Source organism: Ceratosolen solmsi, unplaced genomic scaffold, assembly GCF_000503995.2.
Source record: "Ceratosolen solmsi marchali unplaced genomic scaffold, CerSol_1.0 scaffold11, whole genome shotgun sequence".
Classification (NCBI taxonomy): Eukaryota; Metazoa; Arthropoda; class Insecta; order Hymenoptera; family Agaonidae; genus Ceratosolen; species Ceratosolen solmsi.
The window spans coordinates 5,709,420-5,723,963 of record NW_011948416.1 but is presented as its reverse complement, the minus strand read 5'-3'; the positions used below and the strand labels follow the sequence as shown (position 1 = coordinate 5,723,963).

At 27.7% G+C, this 14,544-nt stretch overlaps 4 protein-coding genes across 4 annotated transcripts in view; 2 read left to right on the top strand and 2 right to left on the bottom strand.

The window, feature by feature from the left end:
• Positions 1-208: 208 nt before the first annotated feature.
• LOC105359236 (transmembrane protein C5orf28) lies at positions 209-1,007 on the bottom strand. The gene is made up of 2 exons (XM_011495769.1): positions 630-1,007; positions 209-572 (listed from the first exon to the last, which is right to left on the bottom strand). Exons 1-2 carry the CDS (start codon positions 915-917, stop codon positions 252-254), a joined length of 609 nt encoding a protein of 202 aa, XP_011494071.1. The 5' UTR covers positions 918-1,007; the 3' UTR covers positions 209-251.
• Positions 1,008-1,519: 512 nt separating this feature from the next.
• LOC105359473 (C-Myc-binding protein) lies at positions 1,520-2,774 on the top strand. Its single transcript, XM_011496087.1, has 3 exons — positions 1,520-1,948; positions 2,204-2,307; positions 2,582-2,774. The coding sequence occupies exons 1-3, from the start codon at positions 1,922-1,924 to the stop codon at positions 2,733-2,735; spliced, it is 285 nt and encodes a 94-aa protein (XP_011494389.1). The 5' UTR covers positions 1,520-1,921; the 3' UTR covers positions 2,736-2,774.
• A 1,156-nt stretch (positions 2,775-3,930) lies between these two features.
• mgr (prefoldin subunit mgr) lies at positions 3,931-5,039 on the bottom strand. Its single transcript, XM_011495768.1, has 2 exons — positions 4,856-5,039; positions 3,931-4,499 (listed from the first exon to the last, which is right to left on the bottom strand). Exons 1-2 carry the CDS (start codon positions 4,937-4,939, stop codon positions 4,017-4,019), a joined length of 567 nt encoding a protein of 188 aa, XP_011494070.1. The 5' UTR covers positions 4,940-5,039; the 3' UTR covers positions 3,931-4,016.
• Positions 5,040-6,547: 1,508 nt separating this feature from the next.
• sev (receptor protein-tyrosine kinase sevenless) overlaps positions 6,548-14,544 on the top strand; it is a 51,374-nt gene continuing 43,377 nt past the window's right edge. The window contains exon 1 of the mRNA XM_011496086.1: positions 6,548-6,739. Coding sequence (XP_011494388.1) covers positions 6,548-6,739 — 192 coding nt within the window. The remainder of the gene's footprint in view (positions 6,740-14,544) is intronic.

Below are 14,544 nucleotides of genomic sequence, written 5' to 3'. Positions count from 1 at the left end.
TTTTTCTTCATTACTCTATTAAAAATAAATCTACCTGTTGGTTAAAATAAATAACCAAATACAATGAATGATTTTATAATAATATTATAATTAAATAGTAAATAATAATTTATACAGTTTCCCACAGTTTCTGATTGTTTTGTCATATATAATATTATACAAACATTGTATTAAGGCACGGGTTAGGACTTGTAACTGTATAAAATTATCTATATTGAATTCTTCAGTATCTTTTCATTACAATCAAGTAATTAAATAATCAGTAATAATTCTTCCGTATGCTTTGTTAATTGCCAGTTCATTATCCAATATATGAAATATGGAAAAACCATGCAAAGGCTTAAATATAAATAATACGGAATAGGTTGGGTTGAACCAAATGGCCAAAACCATAAGCCCCTTCTATTCCCGTCCCGTAAATGATGACTTATAAAACTTGCCAAAATCATCCATGAATAAGTTATCAATATTGGAATATTGAATAACTTATAAATCAAGTACATAATAATCCATATAAGCACTGGTATTGTAGTACAGTGCAAAAAAGGTCTGTGATTGATATGTGTTGCATCCTGAAAACATATTTTTCTTCATTTTGAAAATGTACTCACAAACATTCATTAACTTACATTAATGTCCCAACTTTGTGCTGTGATAAAATGATCGACATCAATTAAAGATGACATGAAAAAACATGTGATTATCCTTCTTAGATTTTCAGTTAACGATTGCTTTGATAAAACAAGCACTAGAGTCCATGTAATACCACCAACTATGGCATGTGTCAAATTATCAGAGATGGCACGGACAATTTCACTTTTGCCATTCTGTAAACCTTTATCCCCCAAAACAGAAACAATGCCAATTAAACCAGTAAGAAACGCACGTTGAATAAAGGCTTGTTTAAAACTTAACATTGTTTCTTAAGTCACAGATGCAGAATGTGAATGCATAAATATTCATTTACTTTATTAAAACACACATTCACAGACATACATTAAACTAACCTAAAAATTTTAAAATATAGGTTATAAGTATAAAAATTTACAATCGATATAAAATTGTTGGAAAATCTAATTAAACCATATTTGAAAAATTCCAAAATGATGATTATATTTTATTTTTATTTTATTTCTATAAATTGAATTAAAATTTCACGTTTTAAATTATATGTGTCTATGCACGCATATGTATGTATGTATGTATGTATATATATATATATATATATATATATATATATATATATATATATATATATACACTATTTTATTTATAATATTAAAATAAACTATGCCCAACTTTTTTTAATTCAAAATATAATGAATGACAAATAAGAAAGACTTTTTTCTAAACTAAAATTCTAAACTAATATTACTACTAGGAAGCCTAAAAATGATGGTATCAATATCCTATTTCAAAAAACAAACAATTGAATAAACGTCGTTAAAAGAATATTCTATTTGTGAAAATGGCTCACGATTAAGTAAAGAAATTATATCTACAAAGCTCTTAATTCGAATAAAGATATGGTAAAGTTCGTCGGCGCAGAAATAAGAGTAAAATAAAGAAAGAATATCAATATAAGTAAAAATAAGCCGACGACAGGTGTTACGGTGTTACAATTTAGCCGACAACTTATTTACGCGCCAAAGACAAAGTCCGAGCGCTGAAATTTTGTAGTTTTTATTTTGTTTTGATATGAAAGAGCTCTGACGACGTTGCTGGCTCGCTCTCACATATCGTCGAAAAATTCTTGAATTTCAATTGTGTCTATGCGACTTTGCCCTTGAGCATGTTTAAGGAGTTTCAGATATTGTAGGGTTGGCTAATCCAGTAAATCGTCACATTTTGAAGGTGAAAGAGTAGTGTTTAGTGTATGAAATTCTCTTTTTGCAGATAAACCAAAGGAATATCAATAAAAATGCCGAGCATTAATTTGAATATTAAAGTAAGTGTAATACTTTAATAATATAATACTATAATACTATAATACTTCAGCATTAATAATAAATTGTGATTTACTACTACATTATAAACATTATTGATGCATGCATTCACAGAATTATTCCTTAAACATTTTCATATAACAATAATTAGTTTGGTTTAAATTTATGATGGTTTAAAAATATTTTATACATCAAATGCAAATTCTAGTTTTTAATTACAGGAATAATATAGACTGTAAATATTTATTATATTCTAGCCCAATGAAGTTAAACGAGAAGAATTTCGAAAGTACTTGGAACATGCTGGTGTTATGGAAGCTTTAACCAATGTTTTAGTGGCATTATATGAAGAGCGTTTAGAGTATCCATTTAAATGATTATTTAACATTAATCACAAATATTTTATGAACTAATTTTGATATCATCTAATTATTAAAAACTTATTAACCATTTTATTTATATAATGATTGTCTAGTGTAATTTTATATAATTTATTTATTTTACATATTTTTATGAGTACTTTTACTTTAATAAAATATTTTTCTTACGAAAATAATAAATCAAATGGATAAGTCTTATAAATAATGGTTAATCTTATGCACATGAATTTTGTATTGAAACTTAACAAATTATAGATATATTCGAGACTTTCTTACAGTTGATGATTTTAATAAGAGACAGGTTGCAGCCGAGGCTGAGATTTTAAAGAAACAGTTAGCTGAAGCAAAATCGCAAATTGCAGAAATGAAAGAGAAACTTCAAAAATATGAGTCAGAAAATGCAGCTTAATTGAACAAGTTATGAAATAACGTGATTCTGGACTAGTCGTTGATATCTATTAAGAAAATTGACAAGTCTGCGCTAAAATAATATTGTGCCTTATATTATTTCAAATTAATTACTTAGTTTTCGAAAGTCCAATTAAATTGTTTTCATAATAAATTTAATTAAATAAATGGTTGCCTAAACTAAATTCAATATTTATATTAGCTTTGTAAAAAAATTATTTAGCAGAACATGAATTTATAAATATTCTAAAATATTTACCAAATTATGTATAGAATATATTTGTCTTAATTATACTTGAAACAAGATTTCGCTGATAAACTTTTCAGTATATTAAGATGTAAAATTTATCGATAATATTAATTAATATTAGTGCCAGTTATCTCAATACGGTTCGATATATAAAATGTTAAATAAAAAAAGTAAATACAAATGTTTTTTGTACTCAACAATAATAATTCTATATTTCTTTTTTATTATATTTTTTTATTGTTTTGATATATCTTTTATGATTTGCAAAACAAATCTCAATGTTTTTTTTTTTATAAATAATTTAATACATGTTTTGGTATAATTATGTTAATATAATTAAGGAAAGGCATACGTTTGTACATATTTCGAATACTTTATAAAGAAATGAGTTGTATAATTTTTTATTTCTAAAGATAAACATTAAAATATCAGATACAAATTACAAATGTTATATGAAATATATTTTTGTAAACACAATTTCTATATCTCATAATATATTAATAAATTATAAACTAATTTAAAATAAATTTTTTAAGAATCCCTAACAAAAAAAAATAATAGCCAATCTATTATTTCCTCTTATTCCTTTAATTTAATTCTATCAATATAAAACTATTTAATTTCTTTCAAATTTTGTGTGTAATTTGCTTTTTAACTTAAAACGTATCTAATTTTTATAAATAATTGATGTTAATCGATAATTATGACTTGTTTTTTTTTTTTTTTTTTTTAAGTATACAATTTTAAAAATATTACATAGAAGTAGTTTTCAATAATAATTATTTAAATAAATTGCAAACTAGAATGTAAAATTTGATTGTTTAAACTGTGAAAATTTAAAACAGCAATAATGTTAATTATCTGAAAATTTCAACCTCATGAAAAATTGTCACAATGCTAATTGATCTGTTCATCAATTTTTTTCTACAACATTTTATTATTTAGTATTTAGTCAATTACAAATTGATTAATTTAACTTTTAGTAGCATTCATTGGCGATAGTCGAATACTACAGCACAACTTTTGCATTGATTATTCAGTTTTTCTTCTTTTAACATCCCAGTTATATACTCTTGCCATATTAACTTCTGTGGTCGTAAACTGATCTCGTAAGAAGTCTAAATCGTGCTCGATAAAGTTTAAGTTTTGCTTTGCTGCTTCGATATTTTTAGTCAACAATTCTCTAGCATCTTTTAATGTGTATTCAAGCATTACATTAGCTCCTAACCATAAACATACTTTATCAGTTGGTGAAACAAGGGCTTTAGCGTAAACTTGATCGGAAAGTACAAATTGAGTTTCCATATCTTGATTATTATTTTTCTCCGTCTGAAGTTTCTCAATCATTAATAATGTCTGTTCCAAATCCGGTATTTTTTCCTTTAATTTTTTACGCTTATTAACTAAATTCAATTCCATAAATTTATATTTACTATGACTCTCGTCTAATTTCTTAAGTACTTTATCAACAGATCCATTATTTTCGGGCTTTGCCATAAAAGCATCAACATCATCCTAGAATTTTATTCAAATTTTTAAGAAAGTAAAACAAAATCAAGTACCAATAGAAGAAAGTAATGCGTGAAATTTGAGAGTGCAGGTCTCTGCAGCCAAATAAGGATTATATGAATATGAATTAAGATATTTGTAAAATTGAAAGTTTAATAATGGCAGAATCTTTATATATTTTAACAATCATTCGCGTGATCGGACGATTTATGGAAAGCAATTTATTATTCAATATTTTCGTAAATAGAACTATTGTAAAAATGTAATTTGATCTCTGCAATTCTAAACATAAATTGAAATTGTTCGATAGGTTATGTAGCCTCGAAGGTTTGAAAGTTCAAGATGAACAAATATGTATTTACCACAAAGTCAGCCTCGGGAATTCCAGCATAAGATTTCTTATCTTCAGGACCCCCGTTTTCTTTTTTACTGTCGTTTCCTTCCATTTCCAGCTAATTAAAATCTCTCTTAAAACTATTTTGCGTACATGCGTTTACATTTATTTGCGGTACCGATATGTGATACGCACACACATACTCTACAGCCTTAACCAAGAGCCTATTCATAAGGAATTTACATAATTAGGAGATTTTCACTACTTTCGGCATATAATTACATACTAGGCCAATGAATACAAATCAATAAGTCAATACAGGTTATTTTAACAATTAAAATTATAGTATTATTTTTTTTTTATTATGGAGTGTAAATATGGGCATTACAAAACAAAGTATTTACAGTCTATTTTGCCTTAATAATGATAAAAGAATTGAATTGAAATTCTTTTCCTTTTGCCGCATTTGACATTCGGAAGTGTGTACAATGTGCAAAGTATTGTGCATTTACACACTAGATTTAAGGAATTAAAAAAATGTACGTTTATTTAAAGCAATTTTTCTTCAATGCATTATTTAGGGTTTTCGTTCATTGTTTAGAAATAAATAATTTACGAAATATATTCCATAGAAAAATATAAATCCTTTACGTTTCGATGCTTAAAATTTTATTCTACATCTTATTTATTTAAAATTATATCTAAAATAAACAAAAGAATAACAATGCCGTCTTTATATATATATATATATATATATATCATAGAAAATAAAAAAAAACCGTTTGTTAAAAATATTTAAAAGTAGTAAAGAAGATAATATTGGAACGAATACATAAAGACGTATGAATGCAAAAACAAATATTTTTGTATGAATTTAAAATAAATTGAGCATAATTTCAAATGTGTATTTTACATGTCTTCCATTGATTAATCTTTCGGTATAATTAATAAATAAATGGGATCATTGTTAACGATGTTATTAAGTATATTTCTATTTAATATGCATTTGCACAATGCAGCTTATAATTGTAATATTTTATTATTTTTTTAATACATCTATTGTAAAGTAACATATAGATGAATTTGAATTAAAATTTTAAGAAGCAAATTAATTGTTAATTACTTATTGGTTCGATGTATTATCAGAAAAATAATCGCTACACTTGTAAATAAAAATGAATTATTTAGTCTTAAAATTCAACTGTCCTATTAAACTATTATATTTATATAATATTATTTTCTTAACCCAGCGTTTAATTTTCACGGTATGATTTATAATTTTTTTTTTTTTTAACTCAAAATACGTTATTCAATAAACAAAAAAATGAAACGTGGAAATTATAAAAATAAAAAAATTTAACTATAAACAACCCGTACCGAGGTAAATTATATACACATTCATTTATACGGGCTTATTTTATTGATTATATTGCGTTAGGATTGGATTTGAAATATTTGAAATTCGCGCGCTCATTGTTTCTGATATAACTGAAACGGGGATAATGAAGGAATTGCATAACGAATAGTAAGAAGATTAAATTTTTGATAGATTGATAATTGATTTGAAAGACAGAAAGAGACAAGCGAAGAGAAAATTATCGAGACATTATCACCTCGATGCTCAGAGTGATTAAATCAAAATAACTGACGAATAATAAGTATTATATAAGCATTAAATAAATAAGAGTGCAGATTATCGCTCGCTCGCATCGAAGCGATGATGGAAATATTCGAGCTACACAGGCGGTCATTGAACTCTCCTAGTGCCAACTCAAGTTACGCAGGTTGTAACAAGTGTTTCACATACAACTCACCCCTAACGCCCTCACCAAATGACGTTTCCATCACCATCGCCACCACCACCGCCACCACAATCTCGTGTCCTGTCCTCGAGGCTCTTTTAGCCAAAGAGGTGATAGTTTCTCAATGCCACGGGCACGTCGACGATGTCGATCATTCGTCCATTTTCATTGGATACGATAACAGCAAGAACGAAGGGATTGCTGCTCGGCTCTTTTTTATGCTATCGTAGGGAGGATGGGCTGAAAAAGATCCGCGCGCCGTGGAAAACTGACACACGACGAGTGATTGCACGTCGCTAATGCAACGAATACCTGAATAATACTACAAATGCTCTTAACGAAATGGATGCCTCGTTACACCGTCTACCTCTCTTATGAGGGTGGATCGCTCACTATCCCCACTACTTCTATTCGTCGTCCAAAGTTCGGTTAGGGCTTAAACCCTTTTGTGTGTAACGGTGCTTTTAATATCCGACATGATTCCTTCATCCATGCCAATGATACCCTCCGATCAAGGGTCTTGTCGTCGTCCGGTGGTGGGGAGGAAGCTCCTCTACATCATAGAGCACAGCCTTACCCAGCCGTTGTTCGCATGGTCACGATTTTCATTCACCGGCACAATTGTTAATCCTACGTCGCCCGTCACTTTAGTGAATCATGGTCAGAGAAGGATTAGCAATTAACTTAATAATACAAGCAGCATGTTTTTAAATTTATAAATGATGATAAAAGGCAGCGAGGCTACGTTGCTTCCGCGTTAACAACCTGAGCCGGATTAATGTTAATTTACGCAAATGTTAGGTAAATCTGAGCTAAGATAATTTTCCTTGTTGCGACCTATTCACCTACGCTTCCATACCTCAATTACGGGGATTGACGAGCTTAGCAGCAGGTTACTATACATTTTCTTACGAATTTTATTATTCATATTTTACCAATCTTTACTATAATTATAGTACATATAATTACAACATCATTAGTTATACAAGTTCGCTAACAACACTGATATTAAATTTTTTTTTTTTTTTTTTTTTTTTTTTTTTTTTTTTACACATTTGTAGATATTATTTTACTTCATATGTTACTTGAGTATTTGACACTATTATTAATACAAAAGTATTATAAAATACTTATATTTAATCCAATAATAATAATAATACTGAGTATTAAGAAAGAAGTATATACAGAATAATAAATAATGTATGCGTAGGTAATATTATTAATTTTTCTCTTTTGTGAGAAATTTCTCATGCCTCCCGTTAAAACAAAATGTACAATATACTTGACAACGATTTTTGCAGCTGCTGCTGCCGTTACAGATATCTTCAGTTATGTAAAATGTCATCGCGTCCATCATCCATAATCCGATATATTCGTCCATAAAGCAATTTGTGACGAAAAATGGCAATGGGGATTGAAACAAATTAATATTTGATCAGTTGGAGATTAATAACCGATACGAATGTCTATGATTAAAAATCTTTTTAAGAACTGCAATGGCGCACTTTGTCCCGGAGTCCGTTACAATTTATTTGTGTTGTAACCCTCTCTCCTTGAACCCCCCCCCCTCTCTCTCTCTCCCTCTTGGTAAATTCTTTATTAAAACCCTATTCCGACTTGCCATTTCTAGTTCGCGACTCCCTATCTTTCTCTATCTTTTATTATTATGCTCCTCCAATACAGATACATCACGCCCGTTTCTACATTGAAAGACAGGTAATACCGACCTCTTGTATAAATCCATGTCCGGTGTCAATCTTTTTTCAATATTTCTGACACGGAAATTTCTAACAACAATAACGAACATTAAATTATAGTTAAAATTGTTTATGACGTCTCCTTATAAGGTAATAAAAGAGAGTCAGACTTAAAGTAAGAAAAAACTACATGTAATTATAAATATATATATTCTTTGTTTTAAATTAATAAGTAGAAGACTGTGTGCGAGAGTCGTTCAAGGCTTACGTGAATAAATATATATATATATATATATATTCATCTGATAAATTGTTTTTTTCTCTCAAGTATATTGGATCATATTAATTTTGTTTCTTTTATAAGTGTTACTTCTTATTGTCAAGTAAATATCTTTTTTTCATAAAAGTTCGTTTCTTTTTCCTCGCTTATGCAAAATTATCCTTTTTTCTGTGATTTTTCAATACACTGCTACTAATATTGCTCGACTTCGATCGTTTTTTAATTATTTTATTTCACAATCTATTTTCATAAATAATAGTAAATTCACCAAGAGAAAAGAGAAAACAGCTATCGAGGCTTTTAAATCAGTGAACAATAGAAAATAATACGTAGGGTTCTCAGCACATTCTTACGCAATAATTTTCAGAACAAGGCTTTTTTTTTTTTTTTTTCTAGTAACCTACTGCTGCTTTTAAGATTTAGAAATAGCAATGCTGTGCTTCTTTCAATTGCATTCTAATCTCGTGTTTACTGATTAAGAAATTTGATAAGAAAAAAATTGATGCTTGCATTAAGCTGAATTTCATACTCCAATGTAAAAAAAAATAGGAAATAAATACGTTCTCTTTTATTCGGATCTTAATTATCCATAAAATAATTCAATAATGATATTTAATAACGTTTAGTGTGGAATATCATTGAATATCAATTCGATGTAACAAATCGTTGCAATAAATCGTAACAACAGAAATAAATCATTGCGATTGTTCTCATAGTGGATTATATATCAATCTCGAAAAGCACTTAAAATATTATTAGTTTAATAATTTTATCCATGAATTTATCCACATTATTACTAAATTAATTGCCAGACAATATTGTGAAAAAAAGAAACAAAAATATTCTTGAGAAAGAAAAAAGTTATTTATTAATATTATTAATAAAGAATTTCGTTTAACTAATTAATGATTAAATCAGTGCGTAAAATTACTAAGCTACATTCCTAATTTTTGACCGATATTTTCTTATTGTTAAAAATATTGTTCCTCAGCATATATATATATATATATATATATATATATACAAAATATAGAGTATAGTTTGCAACAATTAACCAAAATAATAGATGGGGTTTAATAAGTTATTATTTCCCTTTTACACCAACATATCGTCTAAAGCTTAATATACTTAAGCCATAACGTTATCCCGTTTGTGGTGTGAAAAATGTATAAAATAAAATAATTTATCAATCGCTTAATTAGCTTTTTATTAGCTTTTTTCTAATTAAATTCTCAATTTCGTATTTTTTTGAATATCTCAATATAAATCCATCGTGGTGGGAGATACAAATCATAAGAATTCATTTACATTACAACTTTTCATAATTAAAGCAATTATAAGAGAATGATCGAAAAACTATTTAAAAACATTAAAACATTAAAATGGTATGATAATTTTGTTTTATAAAACTATTAGCACAAATACGAATTTGATCAGTCTGATGGGGTGATTGTGGCCCATGCATTATTGATTTTTCAATTACCTGCTCCCATTATTATCTAATGCCTGATAAGTATATTTATTCTCTAATCGAGTCGCGTAATAATGAAAGCCAACCGTCGATTAATTTCGTCGATAAACGAAGCCGAGGCTAACTTGACTTTTCATTAAATAATTACGTTAAAGCCGAAGCTTTTTTCAATTAAAATCCACGCATTGTATAAATAATATAAATGTCACAATAAAATTTAATCATTGATTTAAAAGTGGCCCTTATACTTAAATTTATTCTCAGATATTGAAATTGCGAAAGTAAAAAAACCGATTCACATGTGCTAATATTATTGAGATAAAGAGTCACTCGGCTATTGCATTAGAAATCAATTTTCTGGCCAAATTAATGATCCGAGAAGCTTATGATAACGTCTTTATACAGACTTGCAAGAATCAAAGATTTATAATGTCATACTGGTAGAACAAGATTTGCATAACAAATGGCAATATTGATCCAAGTAGACATAATCGCAACAATCGTGTAATCAAATTCGAGATTCATCCATTGACATTCATTATTTATCATTGATTATGAAAAAAATTTATATACAATATATAGTCAATCGTATCTTTATATATTCAATTCAATTATAAATGGACATAAACCTTTGTTATTGCATTTTCACACTAAAAATTAAAATATGAAATTTCATGAAAATTGTTTATTAAAAAAAATAGTAAAAAATATTAAAAAAAAAAAAAAAAAAAAAAAAAAAAAAAAAAAAAAAAAAATAAAATAAAAAAATAAAACCTAATTAATACTTGTATATGTTTGGATTAATAAATACATAAGATACATTACTACGACAATACACTCAAGCTTCGTAAAGATAAAAGTTGACAGGCTTGCCTGATTATTTTGCCATTTGCGTCTTTTACGATTTCTAAAAAATAGAAAATTGTATGCTGAACACTATATAAAATCGATGATATGGCTTAATTAATTTATGATATAAGCATCATCATGTGTGTGCATTCGTATCCCCCTTCCTTCCTTCCTTCCCTATCCCACCCCATCGCGCCGCTCCTCTTACATAAAATATAAATCAATGAAAAATTTTCATTTTGTAAGATGCTCCCCCCTCCCTCCCTCCCCCATTCTTTCGGTCCCATAACGATATCCACGAAGTACTTACACCCTGCTTAGCGCAACTGTTATGTTGAAAATGGTGTTGCTACCAACACACTCAGCATAAATATTCGACTGCCCACTCCCCTTTCTTTGTGACCGACACTAATTATTATTATATACACGTACATAAAAATATAACTACTAAGTCTCTCCCAAATTCCCTTTTTGTTGTTCTCTCAACGTATCGTTAGTTACTACTACTACTATACCTACACTAAGGCGTCGGGCGACGCACGAGAGAAAAACACTAGTTAGAGGAGGTAAATGTAGTCCCCCCCTCTCCAAGAAGAAATAAAGAACCAAAGACAAGAAAGAAAGAAGATCAGACACAGAGATGATGATATACACGATTGGAAAAGTTTTTTATTTTTGGATTAAATAATATGGGCCCAACCATGTTGTACTGCAATACATGGCAGACCCGTGGTAGGATCGGAGCAAGCTCCCGTCACCCCACCGACCGAGAAAAATACGGTCGATATTCAGGCCCCCAGATCGGGGGCGTATCAGATATCAAGCTGATAAGAACAGATACTACACTTTGATCTTAGCCATTAGGCCGAGAAGCGATACCGGATTAAGCCTCGAGCGATCTATATATCTTCTTCTAGCGGATGATTCAGTTTCAGAATTACCTTCGCCATCTGAGATTAAAAAATAAAACTTCTCACTGCGTGGACTGGGGTATGTCGCGTATGCCTAACACAAAAACTCTGGCCGCAGTGTTTAATGTATATTTCATCAGTGACGTTAAAAGCGCATTTAAAATGTAAATAAATCAGAAACTTTGTGAAAACTCTTCTCTCCAAATGTTATAATTTTGTTTAACATTTTAATTCTAAATACAGACTCTGTACTGCTGTTTCATGTTCTTTCATCATTCTTTATATGCCGTCTGTTATGAATATTGTAATATAATATAATAATACTCCCATTCGTTCGTATCATTTTTATTATTATAACCTTCTTATTGCTTATATGAGGAGAGGAATTTAAGGCGAAGAAATTGTATTCGTAAGGAGACTTACCGCACCTTATATAATATTAAGAATCCTTTAATTTTTGTTTTACATTTTCGTTATAATCCGTTAATACTATAAAACGCTGTGAAAAATTATTTGCTGCCAAATACCAATGGAGGAGCAGATGATTTTCATGAGAAATATAAAGTGACTTTGAATAAGTGAATGACGAAATATTTTTCTCTATCATTTTGTTCGTTTTCAATATTAAGCATTTCTCAATCCTAGACAATTTCCTTACAACGCATTAATTAGATAATCTCTTTGAATAATAGTAAGACTGTGCTCTTATTGCGACAAACTTATTTATTTATTCATGTTTACAATCACTATTTTCAAATTGTGATGATACAAAAGAAAATAAAAAATGTTTGATACGTATTGCTTTCATACATAACTGTCAAAACTTTCGCTGCTTTTATCTTATTAATAAAAAAATAAAGAAAATTCAATTGAAAGTTAGTAATCTATAGTTTTTTTTTTTTTTTTTTTTTTTTTTTTTTTTTTTTTTTTTTTAGCTAATTATACTTTCTAAGTATTACTTTGATTCTATTATATTTTATAGAAATCCTTGCATTTGATAACACCAAGGCTACATAAAATTATTTTATCAAATTTCACTTTTAAATCATATAAAGATAAGAAAATTTTCATTTCATCTATTATTTACAAAAATAACTGAAGTCAAATATTACTTTGGCAATCTAAAGCAAATGCATAAGTGTATTGATTTTAATAAAAATTTATAAAACATTGTGACAAAAATTGATTACAAAAAATGAAATATATTCATGAATAATTTCACTATGTAATAATAATAATTTAAGTTCACTTACTACATTATATCTTTTTAATATATTGTCTAATATTTTAATTCATCAATTATAAGTAAAACAAATAAAATTATCCTTACGTTGATATACTTTTCATTTTGAGAATCTTCAATAAAAAAAAATTAAATATGTTTGAAAAATAATTATATTACAATAATAAATAAACTCGTTTGTTAAAACTTTACATTTATTGATATGAAAGACTATAGTTAACCTTAAAAAATACAAGTAATAGCTTTTTTTTTTCATAAAACGTAAATTAAACAATAAATAATGATTTTGTAACATCTTTACTTTTTATAACTAAAAAAAATTATTACTGTATTATTTTATTAATAATATGATCCGAAATTCCTTAATGAAATTTATAATAATTTACACAGAACTAATTGAATTACAATCATTGCAGTGGTTAACAATAATTATTTTAATTATAATGAAATTAATAAAACCAGAGAACAACAAGTATTTAATAATTAACAAAGAAAACCGTTAATTGCACGTTTAATTACAAATTCCAGAAAATAATCGCCGGCCTCCCAACAACGCCATCCTCAATTTTAAATATTAACTAAATTTATACAATTGGCGTTGGGCATTAAAATCTGTTTTCTTATAGTCGGTAAAACAGTTTGTAATTCATTTATTTGCATAATGAGAATTGAAAATTAATAAAGTCATTATGTCACATTATGAAAAAGTTATTTTCATTAGGAGAAAGAAATTTAATTAAAAATAATTAATATTGTATTTATATAATTAAAGGATGTCGGGAGTGTGATATATATATAAAATAATATTATTAAACTATAAAGTATATTAAAAAAATATATATATATTTTTTAACGAACTATTAGTAATGTAATTCTTTTCATCATTTTTAACTTATTTAGATACACTATTATCCACGCATTATCACCAATACAAAATAATGAAATAACAAAAACTTATGTATATTTATTTTTTTATAATGTTTTATATCTTATATCAGTACTAGGAAACTATATAGTGTACAGAAATTCCCTGCTCGTTTATTTTCACTTGTGACTTCAACATTCTTGTACCAAAATATACATTACGGTAATGAAATATTCAATTGGACTGGCCCACCTTCTTCTGAACACTTAAGCAAGAAACCAATTTCACTATTCAGCGGAAAATAGTAGTCGGTAGCCAAAGAAAGAATGTCGCACGATAAGCTTCGTAAGGAAAAAAAAAAAAAATTAAACTTTCACACAAGTAGTTGGTGGCACGCGATCATCCCCCTACCAAAATGAAAAGTAATGCTTTTGATACAATAAGTCACTCTTCTTTAGGGTACCGACAATTTCATATTTCGTCTACATTCTAACTCCAACACTTTAGGGAGTGTAAAAATTAAAATTACCTAAAAGATGATAGATTTTTTAGAGTATTTTTATAAGAAACGAAAATTAAATCTCAATGAATTTATTATT